Consider the following 23,467-nt stretch of genomic DNA (forward strand, 5'->3'; position numbering starts at 1 on the left):
TCAGGGGACTCTGGGTATCAAACATTGCATCTACTATCAGACTCATGAGCCAGATTGAGAAGTTAGTAGATTTTACTAAAATGCTGGCCCAACTCCTTTTTCCTCATTAAAAAGAATAGCTCTCAGGATGAGAGAGGGGAAGAGGTATATTTGAAAACGATGCTTTCAAAAAAAAAAAAAAATAGCAATATACTTAAGTCCATTAGCTCCTATTTCTCATGTATCCACACTTATTTATTTTTTTGTAGTGCACATATAACCTTACCTTTCCTACTAGACTGTAAGCTCCCATTTACTTGAGACTTGTTTCATTTTTATACTCAGCACTAAAGACATACAATATGTACTTAGCAGATGCTGCAGCTAACCAGGTGAAAGTTATGAAAAACAAAGCAGCTTTTAGGGCAATGACAGTTTGGCACAGTCTGGTGGAATGGAAGCCTCTTGTAGAGAGGAAAGAAAGAAAAAGCAAGACTTATTATTCTAAATGTCCAAAATAACAAGAACCCAAGCTATCTTATTCAAGAACATTAATATTGTGATTATTGGTGAAAGTTTCATATAAATATGGAGTTTATAAAGCACTTACATAACCAGCACATCCCTGATCTTCACAATATCCTATGAAAGAGGCAACCGGGGTATTATCTTTATTTCACAGATAAGAAAACCGAAGCTTTCCTCAAGGTAGTCATTGAATTAGCACTTGGGACCTAGGCATTCCTTGCCCAGGCCAGTGCTTTACCATATCAACTAGTGAAAAATGTGCAGGAGCCTGGGGACTAAGTGCAGAATGATTTTCAAAGACAGAATAAGAGACCAAGGCATATCACCTGAAACTCATCTCTGTAGGCAGTGGAAGTGACCTTTTGTGGAATGTGTTTGAAGGGTACCCCAAAGCCCCTCTCTTTTCCTTCTCCTGTTCTTTCCCCTTCCCATGTCCAATGTATCTCACATCATATAATCATTGATTTATGTTACAACATTTAAAATCTCAGTTAAAACCAATAGTTTTCTTTCCAAAAAGGGTGATACCAAATTCTAATCAACAAATATGGATTCCTACAATGTATAGGATGCCCTGGGCTGAACACTGGAGAGACAAAAATAACTTAAGACATGGTTATTAAGCACAACAAGCATCCATCCATAACAAGGGGACACATGAGGACATAACTATACAGTGCATATGCAGGGCTTAAACTAGGGTGAGAGGGAAGGGGTTTAGTAATTCAGGATTCATTAGATCTTGTTCCCAAAATGAGTGCAGTGATAGCCACACTGTCCTGAGCTCTCCTATACGATGGACACTCTGGAGGGCATAGAAATGTTTCGTTCCTGTCTTTGTATCCCCCAATAGAATGCCTGGCATACAGTAGGTATTTAATAAATAGCTTTTAATTGGGCACCCCAATTAATATCCCATATCAGTTCTGGACAGGTTTTAGGTAAGATAGACAAACTGGAGTACACAACAGTGTGAACAGGATGGGGCAGGACTAGAAAGCAGGCCATTATAAGATTCAAGAGAATCAAGTGGGGATATTTAGCTTGGCAGAGAAAGAACAGATGGACAGTTCTTATCACCAAGGTAAGCACTTAACAGAGAGACTAGAATGAGCTGCTGCAGAACATCGTAAAAGGGATTCTTGCTCATCAGGTATAGGTTGAGGTCAGTAGGTACTGAGGACACACAAGCAGGTTTTCAGAATTCCTTTCAGATTCACATGGCATCAGTCATCATAACAAGGATAGGAGGCCGTGGCAACATTTTATAGCTGAAATAAACACACTAGGAAAGGTAAGCAGATTGGGCCTAAATTCTACAACAGCAATCAAAAGGCCAAGCTCTTCATCCCAGCCATCGAATTTAGGAGTACCCTTTTGGCCTTAGTTTCTTCATCTATAGAATAAGTGACTGGAGAAACAGATCTCCAAGCTCAGTCTACTGCTTTCTGCTATTTCGCCACGCTATCTCTGACTTAAGGATGTCTGGTTACCTTTTTGAAAATGAAGATGACCTTTCATCACATCTAAAAAGTTCTTCACAACCTGGCTCCAAATGATCTACAGACTCTTAGAACTTTTTTTCTTTAAAACTCCGCCCAAGTGTTATCTTCTATATGAAATCCTCTTTGGGGCCTTCATCTCTTCCCCCCACCACAGATATCTGTAGCTTTCTTCTAACAAACTAAGTTCCTTGAGGGCAGAGCTGTTTGCTTTTGTCTCTATCTCTCCTGTGCCATCACCATGGTTGGCATACAATAGGTGCTTAATAAATAATTGCTAATTGATTCTAAGATGAGAAGGACTTGAAAGTAACCCACAATTAAACATACTGGTGGGCTAGGAAATGGAAAAGTGGGATGGACATGACAAGATTCCTCTTCTCTTCAAAGTAGAAGAGTTCAGGAAGAGACCCAAGTCCCTGCTAAGAGACTTGGCATATTTTGCTGTCTTTAAAGAGTAATCTAAGGCTCAGTGAATTTTGGGATTAGGTACCCAAATTTGAAATTATGCTCACTTAGATTTTGGAGCACAGAAGGCAAGAGAAGGCATCTGAGAAAGTAAACTGGTAGAGCTGAAAAAGACTTCAGAGCCTATCTACTCTGATTTCTTCCTTTTATGAAAAAAGTAAATCAACTGATCCCAAGTGGATTGGGGAAAGTACTAGCATCTTGGGCTCCTAGGTAAAGTAATGGGGAAAGCTTTTCATTTAAGATACCTAACATGCTGATTTTACCAAAGGGCCAGGTTCTGTCATGAACTCTAAAGAAACCACATAGTCCCCAGCAAGACAAGCACCGTATCAATTTGAAAAACTTCACCATGCAGAACAAAGGATTCGAAGAGGCTATAACTGGAGTTCAAGCACATTCAAAAGCTCTGAGTTACAGAGGAATATCTGAAGGGTGAGGGCAGGGAAGAAGGTATAGACTAAACAATATATAGAAAGGAAACTAATTAGGCCCCTTGTGTTAAGTATAAGGCATAGAGCTTTTTCCTGTTCAGGGAACCTAAACTCTCCTTCAGATAATCAAATTAGTCACTGAAAGGGAGCCTCTCACAAAGAGTCATAAAGGAGCCTGAAGGTGATCCCATATCGACGGGAGGTTAGACAATAGAGGGGCCTCCCACTAGGGGTTCTTGGAGATACAGGGACTCCTCTTTGTTTATGGACTCAAAAGAAGGTGCTGGGTTTTTCCAGATATACCCTCAAGAATTAGAAGCAGGTAAGGTCCACATTTCCAATTAGGATTCTAGGTATGGGAAATGAAAGGAATTTAGGTTGGGAAAGTGAAACTTAAGTTTGTTGCCTCATATTGTTTGAAGACAACCACCTAATGATAACTGCTACAGTTTAGGACATAACATAGAAAGTCTCGGTCGTAGGACTGGCTCTGTCATGAAATTTGTATATCAGGCTCAATCTTTGGACCTCAGGGTTTTGTTTTGAATCTGTATAGTGAGAGGGACAGATTAAAATTCTAAATTCCAATCTAACTTGGATATTCTATTTCGAATAAAACTAATTTTTGTCACTGGTAAGGCGGTATCCATCAAGAGAACATTAGAGGATTCTTAATGAATTCTTTGGTGTTCCCCTTTGGAAAGGATGTTATAGAAAGGTTTCCATCTTAATCCTTCCTCTTTATTCCACTATGACACCACCACCTTTGCAAAGATGCTGTCATCAAAGAATCATGTGTTAAGTTTGTGTGCCCACCTGTCGGTGTTACAACACTATTCTGGGTGAAGGAGAGTACTGTGACTTTTAATACATTTTACAATATTTGCAACAAAGAAAAAAAAGACAGGGTATGGGGGTGGGAATAATGTAGTTCTGTAACATTTCACAGTAAAATTACATTTGTACTGAAAATACTTTTTTTTTTTTGGGAAAATACTCAGTAGTAAGGTCTTCTGGGATTGTTCTGTAAGGAGAAAAAAAAGGAGAAAGAGTATTAATATTTACAGATATAATCACATCATCCAGAATTAGCCAGCAAACACTTCAACTATAAAATGAATAAAAAGATTGAGGAAGAGAGGAAAGCAAAGGTGTGCTTTCTCCCTCCTCTACAAAGTCCATCCCAGAACAAAAGTCAAACAGAAGTGTGTGCCTCAGCCCATGGGAAATTCACATTTAGAACAAAATTTGGTGGGCTCTTTTTCAGACCAACTGCCGTTCCTTTTGTATGGGGGAAATGTGTTAATACTTGGTCCAAGTGTCAGCTAAATCAAAGCTCTATTGTTAAAAATAACCTCAAAGTAAGTTGTCCATCATGTTCTATTCTGAGTAATTGAATCATAGTTGCTAGATGAAAACTCAAAAGGAGAGAAGGAAAAAAAGAAACCTCCCAGCAGGAAGGTATGTGCACATTTCACAGATGAATTATGACTTAGCTTGCTGAAAAAGAATCCTTTTTTTCACAATTCTTTGTATTTTTCAAAGCATTTTTGTATATCTCATGTAAATCTCACAACCAGAGTAGGTGTGGTAAATATAATTATTCCCTAATTTCCAGACTCTTATAGAAGGAACACCAATCAGAAAAATTATACTAGCATCCTCACTGATGCTTACAATTGTGTACCTATGTCCCAGAATCTCTCAACCTTAATTTGTACAGCTGAGAAATGGGAACGTTACTTCTAATAGCTGTCTCACCAGGGTGTTGAGAGGTAAAGCACTATCTATAACTGATGCTTTCAATAGGTATGTAAGAGTAGCTAGAAAAGGATCTGTTTGCCTAAAAAGGATCACCATACCAGCGGATTAGGTCGGAATCTGTAGGCCAACATCATTCTTTTACGGAATGCTTCATACTCATCATCTTCTTTAGAGAGCTCAGCAGGCCGGTCAATGCCAAATCCAGCTCCATCCACCGCCGTTGTACCCCTGGAAAGAAGCCCATTAACAAGATGAGAGGATGAAGGCCTATTCTGTTCTTTTCTCTGTAATACCAATAGGGCACTGACTTACTTTGCCATGTCGGGAAAAATATCTTTATGGGATTCTTATGGTTTTCTTTGCCCTTTACTAAGGTCTGACCAAAAGAGTTTTCACAGTTGTGTTGTTGAAAAGGAGAAAGAACTATAAGGAGATGTATATGCATATATGTACACATGCATGTGCACCTGCTTTGAGCAAACCAGAAATAGGAAAAACCACATTCAAGACATGAGAATGCTGCAACTGGAAAAGACACTAAGAGATCATCTAATTAAATTTGCTCATTTTACAAAGGAGAAACTGATTATCAGGGAAGGGAAAAAAAGGTGAAATTTTTCCAAAGCCAGAGAGACAATAAAAGACCAGGCCTTGAAACCAAATCTGACTCCAAATCCATTATAATAGAGCCGATTCTACTACATCACAGCTAAAAAATTAGGGGTGAGTATTCTCTTGACAAAAAAGCATTCATTTATCATAGGATTTCTTTAAATATCAAATCTCTCTAACTTAAAATACAAAGACCAAATTACTTTAGTGACATTTTACACCTAATTTACAAGGGAGTGTGCATTTACGTATAACATTGTTGGGGATGAAGAGCAAGCAACAATGGCTGTCCAGTAAGGCTATATATAGCATGAACCAGAGCTGCCTGATCCTATGGCCTATCTTAAGATCCAGCTGAAATTTCCCTGGCTCCAATACCAAGAAAAGATGACTGATCTCCTCCCCACCTCCACCAAGCCTCAAAAATCCCTCTTTCACGTTTCTGAAGCAAAGTAGCCTCTTCTCTTCTAAAGATTCTTCCTACCTGAAGAGAGCCTATGCACTAAATAAAAGTTGGTGGAGGGCAAAGGAAAAAGGTTGCAATTTAACTTCCTTCCCTCAGAGATATAGAGGCAATATGCTCTACTGGAATATAATATGGACTGTAAGCTAAGAGATCTGGTCCCTCTTTTGTCATAAACAAGCAGTAAGATTATATTGCCCAGGGTCACATAAAAATTTCTTGGACAAAAAGGGATAACAAGCAGAAAAAGTTTAAGAAATCTTGACATAAAAAAGGTTAAATTAGGAGACCTCAAAGATCTCTTTCAGATGAAATCAAATGGATAATAAATTTCAGAGATCAGGACCAAAAAATCCTAAAGACACACACAAAACAAGCCAAGGAAATGACAAAGTCTGATTCCTTTATAAAAAAAAGCCTTTATATGCAATGCCTTTAAGGCCCCGCTAAAACACCATCATCTCCCCACTTTCCAGCGTCTCCGAGTTTTAAGTTATGCCATTTCAATTCAGACATTTATGAAGCACCTCTGGGCCTGACTATCCAAGACTTTTCCCTTCTCATGAACTTACCATTTGTAGGTTCCACCTCTGTATTATTTATCCATCACCATGTTTATCTTGGGTATCACCTATACATCATTGATGCATCCTTGGGTATGTTACCACAGATGTTATTATTTGTGTATCCTCTGAATATTATCCATATATTCTTATGAATCCCTATGTATCCCTGTCTCCTACATTTTAACTTCTTCAGAAGCAGAGGTTAGTCTAAAGCCCAGTGATTCACCTACAGCAGTTGCTAGCAAAAGGGTGGTGAGCTAGTACTGAGCAAGGAATGGGAACAATGGGAAAAGGAGTTTTGAAGCACTGAGTTAATATCACTCACTTATGGACCAAGCCATTTACTTACTTGTTAACCGGGTTTTTGATCCCCTGCCCTTCTGAGCCAAGGCCTTCACCTTCTTTCCAGCCCATCTTCACCAACATTTGGTAACCAATATTCTCCACAGTCAACTTGAATTCTTTGTACTCTGAGTAATCTGGCTCACGGCCTTCCTGCAGAGGTGACAGATCTTACTTTAAGATGAAAAAGAGAGCCTTGCCTGGTCTGGAAGCCAGAAGTTAGTCTGAATGCTGAGCTTTGGTCCTGGAGGGCTCTTTGACATTCAGCAAGGTACTTTCTCAACTTTTGTTAAGAATTAGGATTTCTCATTTGTAAAATGAAGGGACTGAATTACATTATCCCTAAAGTCTCTTCTTGTTTTGATAGTCTGAGTCTGAGTCCATTTATAAGTTATTTTAAGCTAATAAAGAAGGCTTTGTGTGGCTCCCCTTTTTAAGTTTCACTTTCTAGTAGCCTTGGAATAATAAATGCAGCTTAAATACTATTTGCTTATTGCTAAGAGGGATATTTTCAGTTACAAATATCTCTCCATGGCAAAAGGGTACTAGCCATTGACTATTCTCCAGATGTTAAGAGACTCAAGTCTTTCTCTGGAACACTTAACAAGAGGACCAAAAGGCATAACATTCTGTTTCTTGCTCAAACTGCAGATACTAATGGTTTCAAGTGAGAGTCTGCTTTTCCATCAAACTTAACTGATATATGCTGGTTCTAATTAGTCCTATGCTCCATGCACTAGAACCCTCTAAAGAGGATGAGAAAGAAAAAAGGTATGTAGGGCTAATCCATCCATTACCAGCTATCTTCACATTTAGTCTAGGATTCAATCTCCAAATGGCAGGGACTTGTATGACCCATCTGATTGGCCTTTTTCATCTTTTCAAAGGAGATTCAAAGGAGCAAGGCTTCTGTGTTCAACCAGGACTATATGTACCAGGAAACCTCTCCCACACTGTCTGGGATACCTCCTTTAACTGGCCTATAGTATAAATCTGTCTGCCTTCTGATAGGTCAGTTTACTGAGGACCGGGATAAGAGAAATGAGCATATCTTATTCTTGTGTTCTCCAGACACGGAACACTCTGAAAGAGAAGCATCATTCTTCTGGAAGAAAGAACTGGAGAACTGGCCCAGGCAAGTTAGAATGCTAGGGGGACATTGTGACTCTCTAGCATGGCAAAAAATTCAAATGAGATCATGTATAAAAACCACTTTGGGGCACCAGCCCTGAAGTCAGGAGGACCTGAGTTCAAATCTGGCTTCAGATACTTAACACTTCCTAGCTGTGTGATCCTGGGCAAGTCACTTAACCCCAATTGCTTAAACAAAACAAAACAAAAGCAAAAATAAAAACACCCCATCTACTTTGTACACCTTTGAGAATTATAAAACACCATATAGCAGAAATACCCTCTCAACACCAGAAATTGATTCAGTTCTTTTTCTCCCTCACCTTTAATGCCTTGAATGTCTCCATGAACTTCTCCAGCTCATCAGGGGGCAAGAAATCACCAATGAAGTGCTTTCCTCTGCCCATTTTAGTCAACTGCTCCGCCCATTCTACAGAGAGATGTGGGAAAAGTGAGGACATTCCCAGCCCAAAAAGGAAAAAGAAATTCAACTGAAGCCCCTCCCTCTCATCACATATTTTCTGAGGGGGAAAGAGAGGGAACAAGCATTTATTAAGCATCTCCCAATGCTTGTTGGAAACATGTTCCAAATATTGTGTTAAGTACTTTACAAATATCTCATTTGATTTCAGCAATGAACCTAGATGACTCAGTTAAAAGAGCAGCATCAATTGTTTTGCTTTACTAGGACCTAAAATAATCGGGAAATTCACATTTTGATATCCAGTTCTACTTCGCCACTAGGTTATTTCTACATCTTAAACACCTTTGCTGATGTACTAGAACAAACTCTACCAAAGGAAAAATCTCCAACAGATTCACATAGCAGTTAATAAACACAATGAAGATGAGACTACAAGACAGGAGAGCTCTTTTCAAACCTACTCTATCACTAACTATTCTAGACTGTATCCCTTTCTCTTCCTAATTACTAAGGCAGGTAGGCTGCACAATTAATAGTATTCAAGTCAGGAAGACCCAAATTCAAAATCTGCTTCACTTAATAGCTGTGGGGACCCTATGTAAGTAAGTCTTTTAACATCTCTCCACCTCAGTTTCTGGGAATAACAGAACCTATCCTGTTGTAAAGTTTAAATAATATATGATTGTTTTAAGGCTCAAATAAGGCAACATGTAAACTGTTCTGTTAACCTTAGCAGTCTTATCTAAATACTAAGCTATTATTTCTCATTTGTAAAATAAGGAAAGGTAGAATAGATTATCTTTTAAGTTTCCTTCTGCCTCTAATATTATTCTTTTTGTACAGAATTTAAAAGATACTCATACTGAATGCCTAAGATAGTCTTAAGAATAATAGCCAGTCTTTATATAGCAATCTTAAAGTTTGCAAAGCACTTATCTTACAATCCTAGTGGGTTTTTGCAATTATGATCCCAATTTTATAAATGATAAAACTGGGTCAGGCAAAAGATAATTGTATTATCCAGTCACATAGTTATTAAGTGACTGAGGCTGTATTTGAACTCAGGTATTTCTTTTTTAAAAACATCTTTTCCTCAATTATATGTAAAGACAATTTTTACCATGTGTTTCTTTTTAAATTTTGAGTTCCAAATTTTTTCTCCCTTCCTTAATGTCTTCCCAATGTACCCCTGTCCAAACCCCAAGACAGTAAACAATTTCATATAGGTTATACGTGTTTAGTAATGAAAAACATATTGAAAATGCAGACTCAAAGAAAAAGCAATATGAAAAAAAGAATGCTTCAATCTGAAGTCAAACTCCATCAGGTCTTTCTCTGGAGATGGAGAGCCTTTTTCATCATGAGTCCCATAGAATTGTCATGGATCACTGCATTGCTGAGAGTAATCAAGCCATTCACAGCATTACTTGGACTCAGGTCTAGGGCTCTATCTACTGCCACTCAGTAAACCAGTAATCATCAATAAACATTTATTAAGTGTCACTAGTCACTTAACAATGCCAGAAATTGGGAATATAAAGACAAAGGCAAAGCAATTCCTTCTTTGGAAGATCTTATATTCTAATAGTGGAGAAAACAAGCACATATATAGTTTTGTACAAAATAGATATAAGGCAACCTTAGGAAAAGAAAGCCCTAGCAGCTGAATAGAAGCTTGGGCTAAGTCCTTAGGAATCCAAGAAAAAGGAGTCCATTCCATGGATAGGAGAAAAGGGAAAACATAAAACACAGAGATGGGAGACAGAATCATGTGAGGACTAACAAGAAAGTAAACTGGGCTGGACAGTGAGATGGATGAAGAGGAGTAAAATGTAAAATGGCTGGAAAGGTAGGGTGGCATGAGGACAGGAGAGCTCGAAAAGTCAAAAGAGAAGTTTAGATTTGATCCTGGAGGTAAGAGGATATCTTGGGATTTGATGAGGAGGTAAATATGATCAGATCTGCAGTTCTCAAGTGGAGACAGGACACAGCAGGAGGGGAGAAGGGATAGGGAATCAGGGAGAAGGGTTACAAACAGACCAAGCAAAATACTACAATAGTCTAGGAAATGGTGGTGAGGGCCAGAACTAGAATGGGAGCAGTGAGTAGAGAGAAGGCAATGTATGATAAGAAACACTATGGAGGCAGAATGACAAAAATTAGCAACAGAAGATGAATGTGAATCTTTTTAGTAACTGGCTGGTGAAGACAATAAAAGGAGAACAGGTTCAGGAAGGAGATAAAGTATGAAATACTAACAGATAAAGATCTCAAACACTGCTGATATCACAGACTCTGAAGCACAAGGGAATGATATCATCTCCTTTCAAAGAGATGGCTTCCAAAGTTTCTTTTAGTTCTGATGCTATGTTTCTAAGAAATTATTATGTGAACCACTGCCTTTCCTGCTTTAGGTAAGTAAATCAGGAAGCAACTCATTTCTGTAAGATGACAAAGGTCCTCGATTTGAAGAGCTCCACTAACCTGGGCATCAACACAGATGAAACACTTCTTAAGGAAAAAAAAAAAAAACAATTTAAGAGATTCAAACTTACACTACACTTATTTTACCTGTGCAAACAGTATTTCCCTACTTCACTCCAGAAAATGTACACGTTTTCAAAACTGAGACAGCTTTTTATTGCTTTTTATTACTTTTTGTACTTTTGTATATTTTGCCCTTGCATCGCCAGTGCCTGATAGTAACCCAAATGTGTTATATGGTTAGAGCTTAGGAAATTCAATAGTGCTTTACAGTTTACCGAGCTCTTTCTTTGCAATGGTCCTATGGAACAGGAAGGATCATTACCACTATCTCTATTTTATAGAAGAAAATGAGGCTTAACAAAGTGAACTGATTCAAAGTCACAGCAGCACAGCTTAGGCACAAATCCATGTCTTAAGATTTATAGTTTGTGGAAAATGAATGGATGCCCATCAATTGGAGAATGGCTGGGTAAATTGTGGTATATGAATGTTATGGAATATTATTGTTCTGTAAGAAATGACCAGCAGGATGAATACAGAGAGGACTGGCGAGACTTACATGAACTGATGCTAAGTGAAATGAGCAGAACCAGGAGATCATTATACACTTCGACAACGATATTGTATGAGAACATATTTTGATGGAAGTGGATTTCTTTGACAAAGAGACCTAACTGAGTTTCAATTGATAAATGACGGACAGAAGCAGCTACACCCAAAGAACGAACACTGGGAAACGAATGTGAACTATCTGCATTTTTGTTTTTCTTCCCGGGTTATTTTTACCTTCTGAATCCAATTCTCCCTGTGCAACAAGAGAACTGTTCGGTTCTGCAAACATATATTGTATCTAGGATATACTGCAATATATCTAACATATATAAAATTGCTTGCCATCTAGGGGAGGGGGTGGAAGGAGGGAGGGGAAAAATTGGAACAGAAAAGAGTGCAAGGGATAATGTTGTAAAAAAATTACCCTGGCATGGATTCTGTCAATATAAAGTAATTATTAAATAAAAATTAAAAAAAAAAAAAGACTTATAGTTTGGTTTCCTCTCCATTTCATATGCTGCCTTAAGACTATATTATGTTAGATTCAAATATTGTCATTATCAGAGTATTTATTTTCTCTAGAACCAGTTACTCATTTCCAATCATGTCATTTCCTTTACCCAATACTTTGAACCAATTTTTTAATGTTTGTAGAGGTTTAACTTAAATGCTATTTTTCTTTAAATATGCAAAATATTCCAAATAACTTTTTTCTTAAATAGACAAGAAGATATTATGAATAAAAAAAGTAGCAGGTAGATTTAGGTTGAAGTGACAGATCTCTCATACCATGTTACCCTGGACAAGGAACTCAACTTCTCACTTCCCTAGTCAACTCTTGAAGAATATAAATTTCAAAGCAATAGCTAATCTGAACTGACAAAGGAAGTTTCCTACAGGAATGAGAAATCACCTCAACCCCCAAAATTCCTTCCATATATAAAATACAGATTTCCATTTTCTCCAGTTGTAAGAGCTATCCCCCCCTCCCTCCAAAAAAACATGAATGAATACTTATTAGTAATGTTGTAGAAAGACATATTTCAATAAGTTTGAGTAGATGATCTTTGAAATCTTCTCCAACTGAGAATGCTTGGGTGTTCTCTTGAGATTCTTAAAATGAGATTCTACCTGCAAGATCCTTTTACCTTTCTCCTCTGGGCAGGGATCCCCATCCCTGTACATTGTCAGTCTGGTCCTCAAAACCAATAACAGTTTCAATCAAAAGAAAACTGGTTCCTATGTAATATGTGGTTTCTCTTCAACATATCTATCTAGTGCTTTAATCCTCACAATGATATCCTCTGTAAGTGATTATCTAGCCTCAAGACTTTATTATCAGGGAGTTTATTATTTCATCAGACAGTCCTTTCTATTTCTGGATCATCCTAATTAGGAAATATGTTCCTATACTCACACACTAGTTCTTTCTATTTCATGACAACCCTTAGATACCTGCAAGACAAGAATCTGATCACTTCCAAGTTTTCTTTTCTTCAGACAAAATATTCCCAAATTGTATCCAAACCTTGCCTAATTTCCCCAAACCATGTGGATGCTAGTTAGACCAAATCTATAACTCTGTTATCAGACCTACCTCTTGTCTTGTCCATCTCCATGCGACGCAGTTGGTGCTCCCATGTTCCCAGCTCATTGTCCACCTCCTCATCACTATCATAGTCATGCTGGTGTTGTTGGACTGCTTTCTCCCACATAAGCTGCATGTCCTGCATGGCCCGCTTGTGCTTCATAATCATGTCATACATCTGCTGCATCTGAGAGGAGATAACATTATGTTCCAGCAAGTTCCAGTAAAGTCTCACTGCTTGGTAGGATAGCTGGCTAAGCTACTACATGATTAATAATGAGAGAAAATAGGAAAGTGGATAACATCCTCCCACAGGTTCAGATCAGCATCTGAAAACTCATTTTGTTATGGAGCAGTCAAAACCTGTTTTACCACCACTACCTTAGAATTGAAGTAGACATCAAGACCCTTACCACCGTACCTAATACAAAAAACAATAATTTCTTTGCTGTTTATTAGCTAACATGAGAAGACCAAAGTATGAACCTCGATTTCAGTTCTGAAGAGCTAAGTGAGTCAACTTTCTTCATTTCTTTATAGAGAAAATAATCTTGGCTTTGGCTGCCCTATAGAGTGATGAAAACCAAAGCTGGAATATTTAGTAGCTGCCCTTTGAAAGAGTACTACTGGATTTGATTATCTGAAGGCCTAAAAGGAGTCCCTCATTGAACAGTGTTCCCAGGGAGCTGCAGCATGCCAATGTCCTCAAACCTTGTTTTAACATTCTTGGTCCACGCTATTCCTAAGGACAGACTGGGATTTCCCTTCTAATCATGGCAGCTATGGACAAAGAAATGCAGCTATGGACTTAGAACTGGGAAGAAGCCTAACTAACATGTTTATATACCATGAAGTACAAAAAGAGATGTCAACTGGTACTGTTATTAGTATACTCCACATGCAGGGGGAAGTGACTCAGTTCCCCTCCCAGGCTTACCTCCTGCTGTTCTTTCAACTGTTTTTTCTGGGCATCAGAGAGTTCTGTCACCCCAACAAGGCCAACAGGTTTTCCTTTCTCATAACCAAGCCCTTTAAGGTCCTGAACTGTAAGAGAAAATTATGATATAGTCACCTAGAAAGATACTCAATTACTCTTTGAGGCAGAGGAAGATATGACCCAAATCATAATCATTTCAAATGGGTAAAGGTACCACTTGATTCTCTAGGCACAAATAGGGAGAACTGATCCTTGACTGTACTGCTGACTAGCCATGGGAACTTACATAATCATTTAATTCTAATAAGCCCTCATTTCTGTACTAGCTATATTACAAGTTCATTAGGAGGCTTAAATGAAAGAACATCTAAAACAAAGACATAAGTCTAAATTGCTTTTTATCTAGGTATCTCTTATGATAGCTAGATACCAGTCAAACATTTATTAAAACTCTATTATGTGCCAGGCATTATGCTAAGTGCTGGGACTATATAGAAAGGCAAAAGATCCCTGCTCACACATTAACAAAGGCAGATGAAAACAAAATTGTGGGGAGGGAGGAAAGCACCAGAAATCTCTGACAAGGCAGAGTTGGAAAACATGAATGTAGTATTGTGTGCATGTTACTCTACTCCTAAAAACCTTTTATGAATACTGAATTACATACTGTGAATATTGTACTGCTTAGCCTGGCATCCAAGGATATGCACTAGTTGATTAAAACATATCTCTGCATTCTTTTTGCACTATTCCCCTTCATATATTCTATGCTCCTGCCAAATTAGGTTATATGCCATCTAGTCATTTAGTCTCTGCACCTTTATATATATAAAATTTGTAATAAGGGTAGGATTAGCAGAGCTTTGCCCCAAGGAGCCAAATGTAGATCGAATCAACAAGACCACTTTAATGGAGACTTCTCCCTCTGTCCTCAATTGTGCTCCAAGTCCCATCTCTAAACTCCTATGGAAATTTTCCCCATGCCCCTCAGCTAGAAGTAAGCTCTTTCTATTTAAACTCACAGCATTCTACACTCTTCTTAAGCAACTGTCATATTTTAAGCTGTTCTACAATTATATTGTCTTTATCTTCTACATTAACACACCTAAGGCAAGGATCAATTTTATTCACCTTGCACAGAATAAACACTTCATAAATGTTTACTGAATGAAAGAGAAGCAGTAAGTAATGGAAATATAATAAACATTTATTAAGAGTCTACCAAGCATAATGTTAAACTGTTATGATACAAAAAAAAGTCAAAAGACAATCCTTACCTTTATGAAGTCAGTATTAATGGGGGAGAAAAAAGCAATCAGACATGCACAAAGAAGCCATGTTATAGGATACATAGAAAAAAACTAAAAGAGGGAAGCACTAGAATTAAGGATGTTGGGAAAGGCTTTTTCTAGAAGATGGAATTTTAATTGGAACTTAAAGGAAGACAGACATGCTACAAAAGTATTCTAGCAAGGTGACGGCCAGATAAAAAGTCCAGAGCCACGAGAAGGAGTGACTTATTCACAGAATAACAATGTAGCCAGTGTCACTGGATCAAAGAGCATATAACAGAAAACAAGACCATCAAAAGGATTGGATTTTATGTGTCAAATAGAAGGTTTTGTATTTGATCCTGGAGATAATGGAGAATGGATGGGAATGGGGAGAGACTTGAGGCAGATGGATCTACCAGTAGGCTACAGATTTGGTCCAGGAATGAGGTGCTAAGTTACTGCACCTTGATTGTGAGCCCAAGGGACTGGAAGAATAAAAAGGCAGGCAGGTGGAGGGGATGGTTTAGGGGTAAAGGTAGTGAGTTTAGTTTAGGATATGTTGAGTTTAAGATATCTATGGGACATTCAGTTCGAGATAACTAATAGACAGCTATAGATAATGAAAAGACAAAACAATGTTTATGTGCAAAACTTATGCTGCAGTGAGGTCAATTTAATGACAACATTGAATCAAAAGTCATGTCAAACTGCTTCCCGTACAGTCAAAAGTCAAAACTAGAAAAGAGATATTAAATCTCACAAACTACAGCAGACACATTTTCCAAGCACAAAGGACAGTTCTAGCAGATTTTTTTTTTCCTGATCTCAAAGCAAGGGTAAAAAAAATTCATTTCAAATCTATTTGACTATGAAACAGCCACCTAATCTTCAATTGGAAGTGATTAATCTACTCGATAATGATCTAAAAGAATTTTTCAAATGATTTTCAGGTGAATATGCTCAAAATCATATTGTTGTAGGTTGGTATCAGTATTGGCAGTACTTATCTGTGTGAAAGAACAGCATTAACAGATGAACATTTGCAACCAATTTTGATGAAAGGAACAGTAATTTTGAACCATAATTAAGCAAAATGTTAATTTTACCTCCCCTGCCCCCAAATAAGAATTCTATTCTTCTCATTAGTAGACCTGTAGTACAAAAATTACATTCAACTATTATTATTCTTTTGAATTTCAACAGCAAAGAATATGGAAAAAACTTGTTTTCTCTCGTTATATATAAGTACCTATATAAAAATCCTTCATTTTGTTTCTTGGCACATAAAACCTAAAATATTTACCATCAGGCCCTTTATAGAAAAAGTCTGCTAAGTTCTCTTGTAAGGGGTCATTCACTGGGCAGAGGAGATTGGAAAGGATATATTCAGAGAAGAAAGTGATAGGAAAACAAAATATATATGAAAAATTAGAAACAAAAACAAAATCTAAATTGATTAATGAACTCCCTTTGTGTCACCTTCAGTCTTCTTGGACAACTTACTTTTCCAACAGGATTGCTTGTTTTTGTCTTTAGAATTTCACTTATATTACTCCCCATTTTTCCTGGAGTGACTTCCTATATTAAACTTCAAGACATGAGATGCTAACCTAATCTTTTCCTGAACCCTTTGAAATCAACTTTTCCAAAATCTAGGGGGCACACCAAAATCTGCATAGCTTTCACTTCCTTAATTTCTAATCAACCAATAAACAAATATTTTTAAAATGCTTACTATGAGCTAAGCACTACTAGGTGCAAGGGATTCAAGAATAAAAACTAACCCAATCTTTTAAAGCAGAGAACTTATATTCTAACAAGAGATAACAAAATGTCTTCACATGGGTTTGTCTGCGATTTGGGGAGGCTAGATTTCTTTCTTGGATACTAAATTTATGTCTTTTCCTTAAAAATCAACTATATCTTGTCACCAAATCCTATCAATGTGGCTTTGACAATCTTTCTTGAATTCACCCTCTATTTCTAATGGCACTCTCCTACATAGCATTTCCATAACAGCCTTTTGAATTATTACAAAAGTCCTCAACCCCTCTTCCTACCTTTTCTCTTCTTCCCATACCAAGCCATCCTGTGAATGCCACAATATTCATTTTTCTCATGAGTAGAATTACCATATCAACATTTGCTCAGTATCACAAACTGGCTAACAAACACTTAGCCCAACATTTGAGACTTTCTATGACTATGTATTCCCTACCCTTTTTGGCTTGACTAAATGCTATTCTCCATGCCTTAAACAATGCCAGCACCTTCTTATTTGGGTTCCTCTAACCAGCCATGTAGATTTTCAATTCAAAAGTTGTTTCATATAATTGCTCTGGACAGATATATCTTAAATAATGTGTTTAGTTCTAGTAGCAAATATCTGGAAGAGAAGACAAATTAAAAAACAAAACAAAACAAAGAGCAATCAGGAAGGTTAAGAAGACCAAGGGCATTTGAGAATGAGATGACGGAATTGGGAAAATTTATCCTAAAGATAACTAGGAGAGGGGCAGAGGAAGCTTAATTAATAATGACCTTCAAACATCTGAAAGATTGTCAATATAAATTTTTTGTTTTGTTTTGTCACACTGAACAAAAGCAATGAATACATGTAAAAACAAATAAACCAAAAAAATACCCAAGCACATTCAGTCTTGAAGGAAAATTTTCTTTTTCTTTCTTTCTTTCTTTCTTTTTTTTTTTTGGGGGGGGGGGAAGGAAGGAGGTGTGGGAGATTATGGATGAATGATTTCATTAGGAAAAGGAATTCCTGATAAGGAAAATTCCCTCAATCAATGAAGATCAGTAACTACTTATTCTGCCTGACTCTGAAAAATTAAATGCCTTAACCTTGATCACACAGTCAAGTATGTACAAGAAAGTGAATGTGAAAGCAGATTTTCCTGATTCTGAGTCCAGTTCTCTAGACATACCAATTGCCTGTATGTCCATAAAAATTTTAAAATTCCTAAAAACCAAAGCTGTCTTGAAGTCGTATTTGCTTGCCTCATTATGTGATGAGTTCCTCTTATTGTAGGAAGCCTCAAGAAAAAACTGTGTGTCACTAACATCACATAAGGAATTCTGATTCAAGACACTTTGAACTAGAGAAAATCAAGAAACTGGGTCCACTACGAACTTACTATCAAATCTTCAACTGAGCCCTCACTATAGCTAAGACAAGCATTCTACTCTTTCATAATTGATGCAATTCATCACAGCTACTGTTCCAAACCTCCCTGTGTCTTAAACTTCCCATTCCCAATCCACCCCTGTCATCTCTACTGAGGATCCTGTCCCTCATGCTTCACCAAAAATATGTGGGCCACTGATTGAGAGTTATCACTTCTTCCCTCATTTCTTCACTCAAACATCTTACCCTACTTTCTCCTCCTTGCCAAGGCAAATTCCTCTTCTTGCATCTTTTTAACATTCACTGTATTCTCCTTGATAATTCTCTTCTCTATAGGTTTTTGAGATACCATTCTCTCCTGGTTCTTCCATCTGACAGCTTCTCAAGTTTCTGGTCCTTCTCACTAACTATGGATATCCTCTAAAACTCTGTCCTGGGCCTTCTTTTCTTCTTCCTCTTTACTACTTTCACTCAATGATCTCATGAACACGCATGGTTCAAATGCATCTATGCTAACAATTCTCAAATATAACTTTTCTGCTGGCCTTCAATCTCTGCCTATCAGACATCTCATGCTAGATGTACAATAGGCATTTTAACCTCAACTGAACACATTACCTTTCTCCAAAAACCATTCCCCCCTCTAAATTTCCCTATTACTTTCCAAGGTACCAACATCTTTCTAGTCCCTCATGCTCACAACCTAGGTGACAGTACTCACTCCCATCTCTCATCGCCATATCTCATCTACTGGGAAGGCCTGCTGATTTCACATTTGCAACATTTCTGGAATCTCTCTGACACTATCACCACTATGGTGCAAGTCTTCCTCTCCTCACTCTTTCACCTGCTAGTTGGTCTGCCTGGTAAAAATTTCTTCTCACTTCAGAACATCTTCCAATGAGTCAACAAAATGATTTTCTGAAGTACAGATCTGATCATGTCACAAATCCCACCCTCCACCCCAGCTGCCACTACTCAATAAATTCCAGTGGTTCCCCATTACTTTCAGCATCACAGAAAATCCTCTGTCTGGTATGCAAAACTCTAGATTACCTAACACCTCCTCCCCTCACCCCATCTTTCCATATTCTCTGACATATACTCTTTGATCCACTGACACTGGCTTCTTTCCATTTCTTAGTTCCAGGCATTTTCTCTGTCTTGTTCCCTGACTAGAATGCTCTTCTTTTTCAGTTCTATCCCTTTGGCTTTAGTCTTCATTCAAGTTCAAGCTAAAATTCTACGGTTTACAGGAAGCCTTTCCCAATCCTTTTCTTTTGATTATTTACTATTTATCCCAAATATAGTTTGTTTTCTAGTTGTTTACATATAAAATCTCTCCCATTAGATTGTAAACTCCATGAATGCAGAGACTTTACTTTGACTTTCTTGGTATCTTTAGCACTCAGAACATCTGGTACACAGCAGGAACTTAATGCTTACTATTGATCTAATCCCCTTTTGTCTCTACCAGCAGATAGTCTTATTATTATGTCCCACACTCTTATGTTACAATTTTCTGTTACGCCTCAGCTTCTTCAAAGTTGCTCAGGAATATCTCCAAGTCTTCCATGCTATTTAAAAAAAAGTTCTATTTAATCTAATCACCAATAGTTATTGTGCCACACTTCTAGTCCATTTCTTTACTAAATTCCTCAAGAAAGCTATTTGCACTAGGTCTTTCAAAACTTCTCCTTTCCCTCAGCTCTAAACATCTAGTTTCCAAACCCATTACTCAATGGAAATTTCTCTTTCCAAAATTACCAATGATCACTTAACTACCAAATCTAATGCTTTTTTTTATTCATTTATATCCTTCACAACCATCCTGCAATATTATATTACTTATCATTTTTTATTGTTGGATACTCTCTAATCTCTAAATTTTCAAGACACTGCTCTTTCCTTATTTTCTTCCTCTCACTTAAACCATTTCTTCTCAGTTTCCTTGATCGATATCATATCATCCATAATCATTACAGTTCACATTTATCTAATGCCTATGATGTGTCAGGAACTTTGCTAAGTACTTTATAAATATTACCTCATTTGATCCTGACAACAATCCTGAAAGATGTTATTATTATCCCTATTTTACAGTTAAGAAAATTGAGGCAAAGAGAAGTTAAATGACTTCCCCAAAGCCACACAACTATTAAGTTTCTGAAGCTGTGTCAGATTCTTCCTGACACCAGGCCCTGAGCTCGGGCCCTGTACCACCTAGCTGCCTCAAAAAAACAAACCATAGCACTGAGAAGAGCAGAGATAAATAGCCTGGAATAAGATGGGTTTCCAGGGGGCCTACAACAGCCCCTTGATATTCCTGGCTGATATCCAACTGCAATCCAGGACTGAAGAGCTCTTGCTGCCTAAAATATTCAGCATGACAGTTTGGTTTCCAATGACATTGAAATAGTAGTTGTTAAAACAAACAAACAAACCAAAAAAAAAAAAAAAATGAAGTCATCACCTCCAATGGGTTCAATTATCATATACATACATACATATATATGTGTGTGTGTGTGTGTGTGTGTGTGTGTGTGTGTGTGTATGTGTGTGTGTATATATATATATATGATTTTCAGATTTCTATATATGATCAAAACTGAATGTTATATCATCATAATGGCCAAGCTTGACTCCAAAAGAAAAATAAGAAGGCATCTCTGCTACTTTGAAAACTTGGGGGAAAATATAAATGTGGAAAATTGCAAATGTCAGATTTTTAAAATATAATGGTTTAAAATATATTGGTTAGCTCTGTTGTACTGTTTTTCCTGCTTTTAAAATCTTTATAATAAGAAATGCAGGAAGAGAGATTCATTGGAAAAAATAGTTGATATAAAACCAAAAGATATTAATAAAGATAATTTTGTAAAAATAATCAAAGCAAAGTTTTTAGTGAATTGGATGAGTCCCAAAAGAATGATGATGATATTATATAATATGACATATATTATATCTAGGATATACTGTAACCTATTCAACATGTAAAGGACTGCTTGCCATCTGGGGGAGGGGGTGGAGGGAGGGAGGGGAAAAATCGGAACAGAAGTGAGTGCAAGGGATAATGCTGTAAAAAATTACCCTGGCATGGGTTCTGTCCATAAAAAGTTATTAACAAAAAAAATGATGATGAAAAGAATGGCAGTATTATAACATGCAATGGAATAAAAGCAGCATAGAGGTCACAAAGCTATGGAAAGAAGTATCACTATATAATAATATAGCTACTCTATAATTTTTGTTATATTGTATATTATTACATATCACAACCACTTACTCTATATGTGCTACATACAGATATCAGAATTAACTAAAACTTTTAGTACCATGATCTCACTCTTAAAACCCATTCAAAAATTTTGTGATGGTAAAGAGTAAATGTATCATTCTTCATAGCATAACCATAAAATTTTTGATTCCTAGAGTAAGAGGAGAGCTTAACAGAATTTTGGTGGGCAAAAGACAAGGAAAAGACAAGAACAGGATACAAGTAATAGAAGAAGAGGAATTGGGATTTTCTTCTAATATTCTTAGATTTTAAGAAGAAACTTCAGGAGTAACAGATTGTGGTCTATTCGCTAATTGACAAATTGTCAAAGAATATGAAAAATCAGTTCTCAAAAGAAGACATTGAAAATAGCTAAGATTATGAGAAAAAAAGTGTTCCAAATTATTAATAACTAGAAAATTGCAAATTAAAGCAACTCTGAAATTTAAACCTCATCCCCATCAGACTGCCAAAGCAGAGAAAAAAAGACAAATACTGAAAAAATAGCAACAACGAGCTAAGAACATATATGAACTTATATTAAGCAGCTATTATATGCCAGGCATTGTGCTAAGCCCTGGAATTAAGGGAGTATTCATCTAAAAACTGAATAAATTATGGCATATAAATGTAATGAATTAAAACTATGCTGTAGTAAATGCCAAAAAGTATAATTTTAGGGAAACCTGGACAAATATATGAATCGATGCAGTGCATTTAAAATATAACACTATGAAAAGAACAACAATTCTGAAAGACTATTTCATAGGACTGATAGCTGAGAATGAGAAACTTCTGAGAGAAATTATAATAAGAATGAGACAAAAATTTATAATAGCCAACAAGAACTTGATTTAATTATGTACATTTTTAAAATAAGTTTTTACATGTGTCTTTTTTTTTTTTTTAAACATAACCACATTTACCCCTAGTATCTCCTTTCCCCTTTCCCTCCCAATAACTCATTCTATAAAACAAACAAAATTTTTTAAAGACAAAAAGACAGGGGAAAAAAAAATCAGTATAACCAATCAAGAAACTGAAAAATTCGGAAACTATGTTCAAATTTTCAACACTTGTGTATCTTCCACCCCTTCAAAAGGGTGAGGTAGTACTATTCTTCTTTTGAGCCTTGCTTGGTCTTTAGACTATCTATATATGTATTAAGGATTTTTTTTTTTGGGGGGGGGTTGGAGGGAAAGTAAGGGGAAATAGACAGGGGAGATGATAGGAAGAGGAAACAAATACTTGTTAAGTGAAAAAATAAAAATTAAAAAAAAAAAAGCAACAATATTACGGCATAGTAAATCTAGTTAAAATTTGTCAGGGGCTGGCAACTGGTAAAGAATGATATAGCCCAATTCATTGCATGAAGTACTCTGCAGATACTGTCTGGGTATCTACTAATATGAGATCATCTAACCTGAACACAATATACTAGATATTATTAGCTATGTAAACCTAAGTAAATCACTGAATCTCTAAGTCTAATTTGTCTCATTTAGATATAAAAATGAGAAAATAGCAATATATTTACCTCAGAAAGTTGTGAAAACAAATGAGAAAGTCAGCTAGGTGTTGTAATGGTTACAAGAGTGGACATGAAGTTATGAAGATCCAAGTTTAAATCCAATCTCAGACACTTAGATTTGTGATCTTAGACAAATCATTAAACTCACCTGTCTTAGTTTACTCATCTATAAAATGGAGATAACATTTATTTCTCTAAGTTATTGTGAGGGTAAAATGAGACATTTGCAAAATGCTTTGCAAACCTTAATGCACCACATAAATACTAGTAAAAAAAATTTTTTTTTAAATAATGTTAAAATAAACCTCATAATTTAAAGCACTAAACAAGCTCACAGGATTCTAATTGTGAAGCTGGAAAGTACCATAAAGGTCATCTAATCTAATTTTCTCATTTAAGAGGTGAGGTAACTGAAATTCAAAGATATGACTCAGGAACCAAAGTCACACAGTAATAAATGGCAGTCAGA

General features: G+C 36.7%; 1 protein-coding gene across 1 annotated transcript in view; it reads right to left on the reverse strand.

Moving 5' to 3' along the window:
- Positions 1-3,754: 3,754 nt before the first annotated feature.
- SUGP1 (SURP and G-patch domain containing 1) overlaps positions 3,755-23,467 on the reverse strand; it is a 47,778-nt gene continuing 28,065 nt past the window's right edge. Inside the window, exons 9-14 of the mRNA XM_051971997.1 lie at positions 13,778-13,884; positions 12,850-13,027; positions 8,113-8,219; positions 6,666-6,811; positions 4,774-4,903; positions 3,755-3,935 (exon numbers count right to left, since the gene is read on the reverse strand). Of these exons, the coding sequence (XP_051827957.1) occupies positions 3,909-3,935; positions 4,774-4,903; positions 6,666-6,811; positions 8,113-8,219; positions 12,850-13,027; positions 13,778-13,884 (695 nt within the window). The 3' untranslated portion in view covers positions 3,755-3,908. The remainder of the gene's footprint in view (positions 3,936-4,773; positions 4,904-6,665; positions 6,812-8,112; positions 8,220-12,849; positions 13,028-13,777; positions 13,885-23,467) is intronic.

This window comes from Antechinus flavipes, chromosome 1 (genome assembly GCF_016432865.1).
Source record: "Antechinus flavipes isolate AdamAnt ecotype Samford, QLD, Australia chromosome 1, AdamAnt_v2, whole genome shotgun sequence".
NCBI lineage: Eukaryota > Metazoa > Chordata > Mammalia > Dasyuromorphia > Dasyuridae > Antechinus > Antechinus flavipes.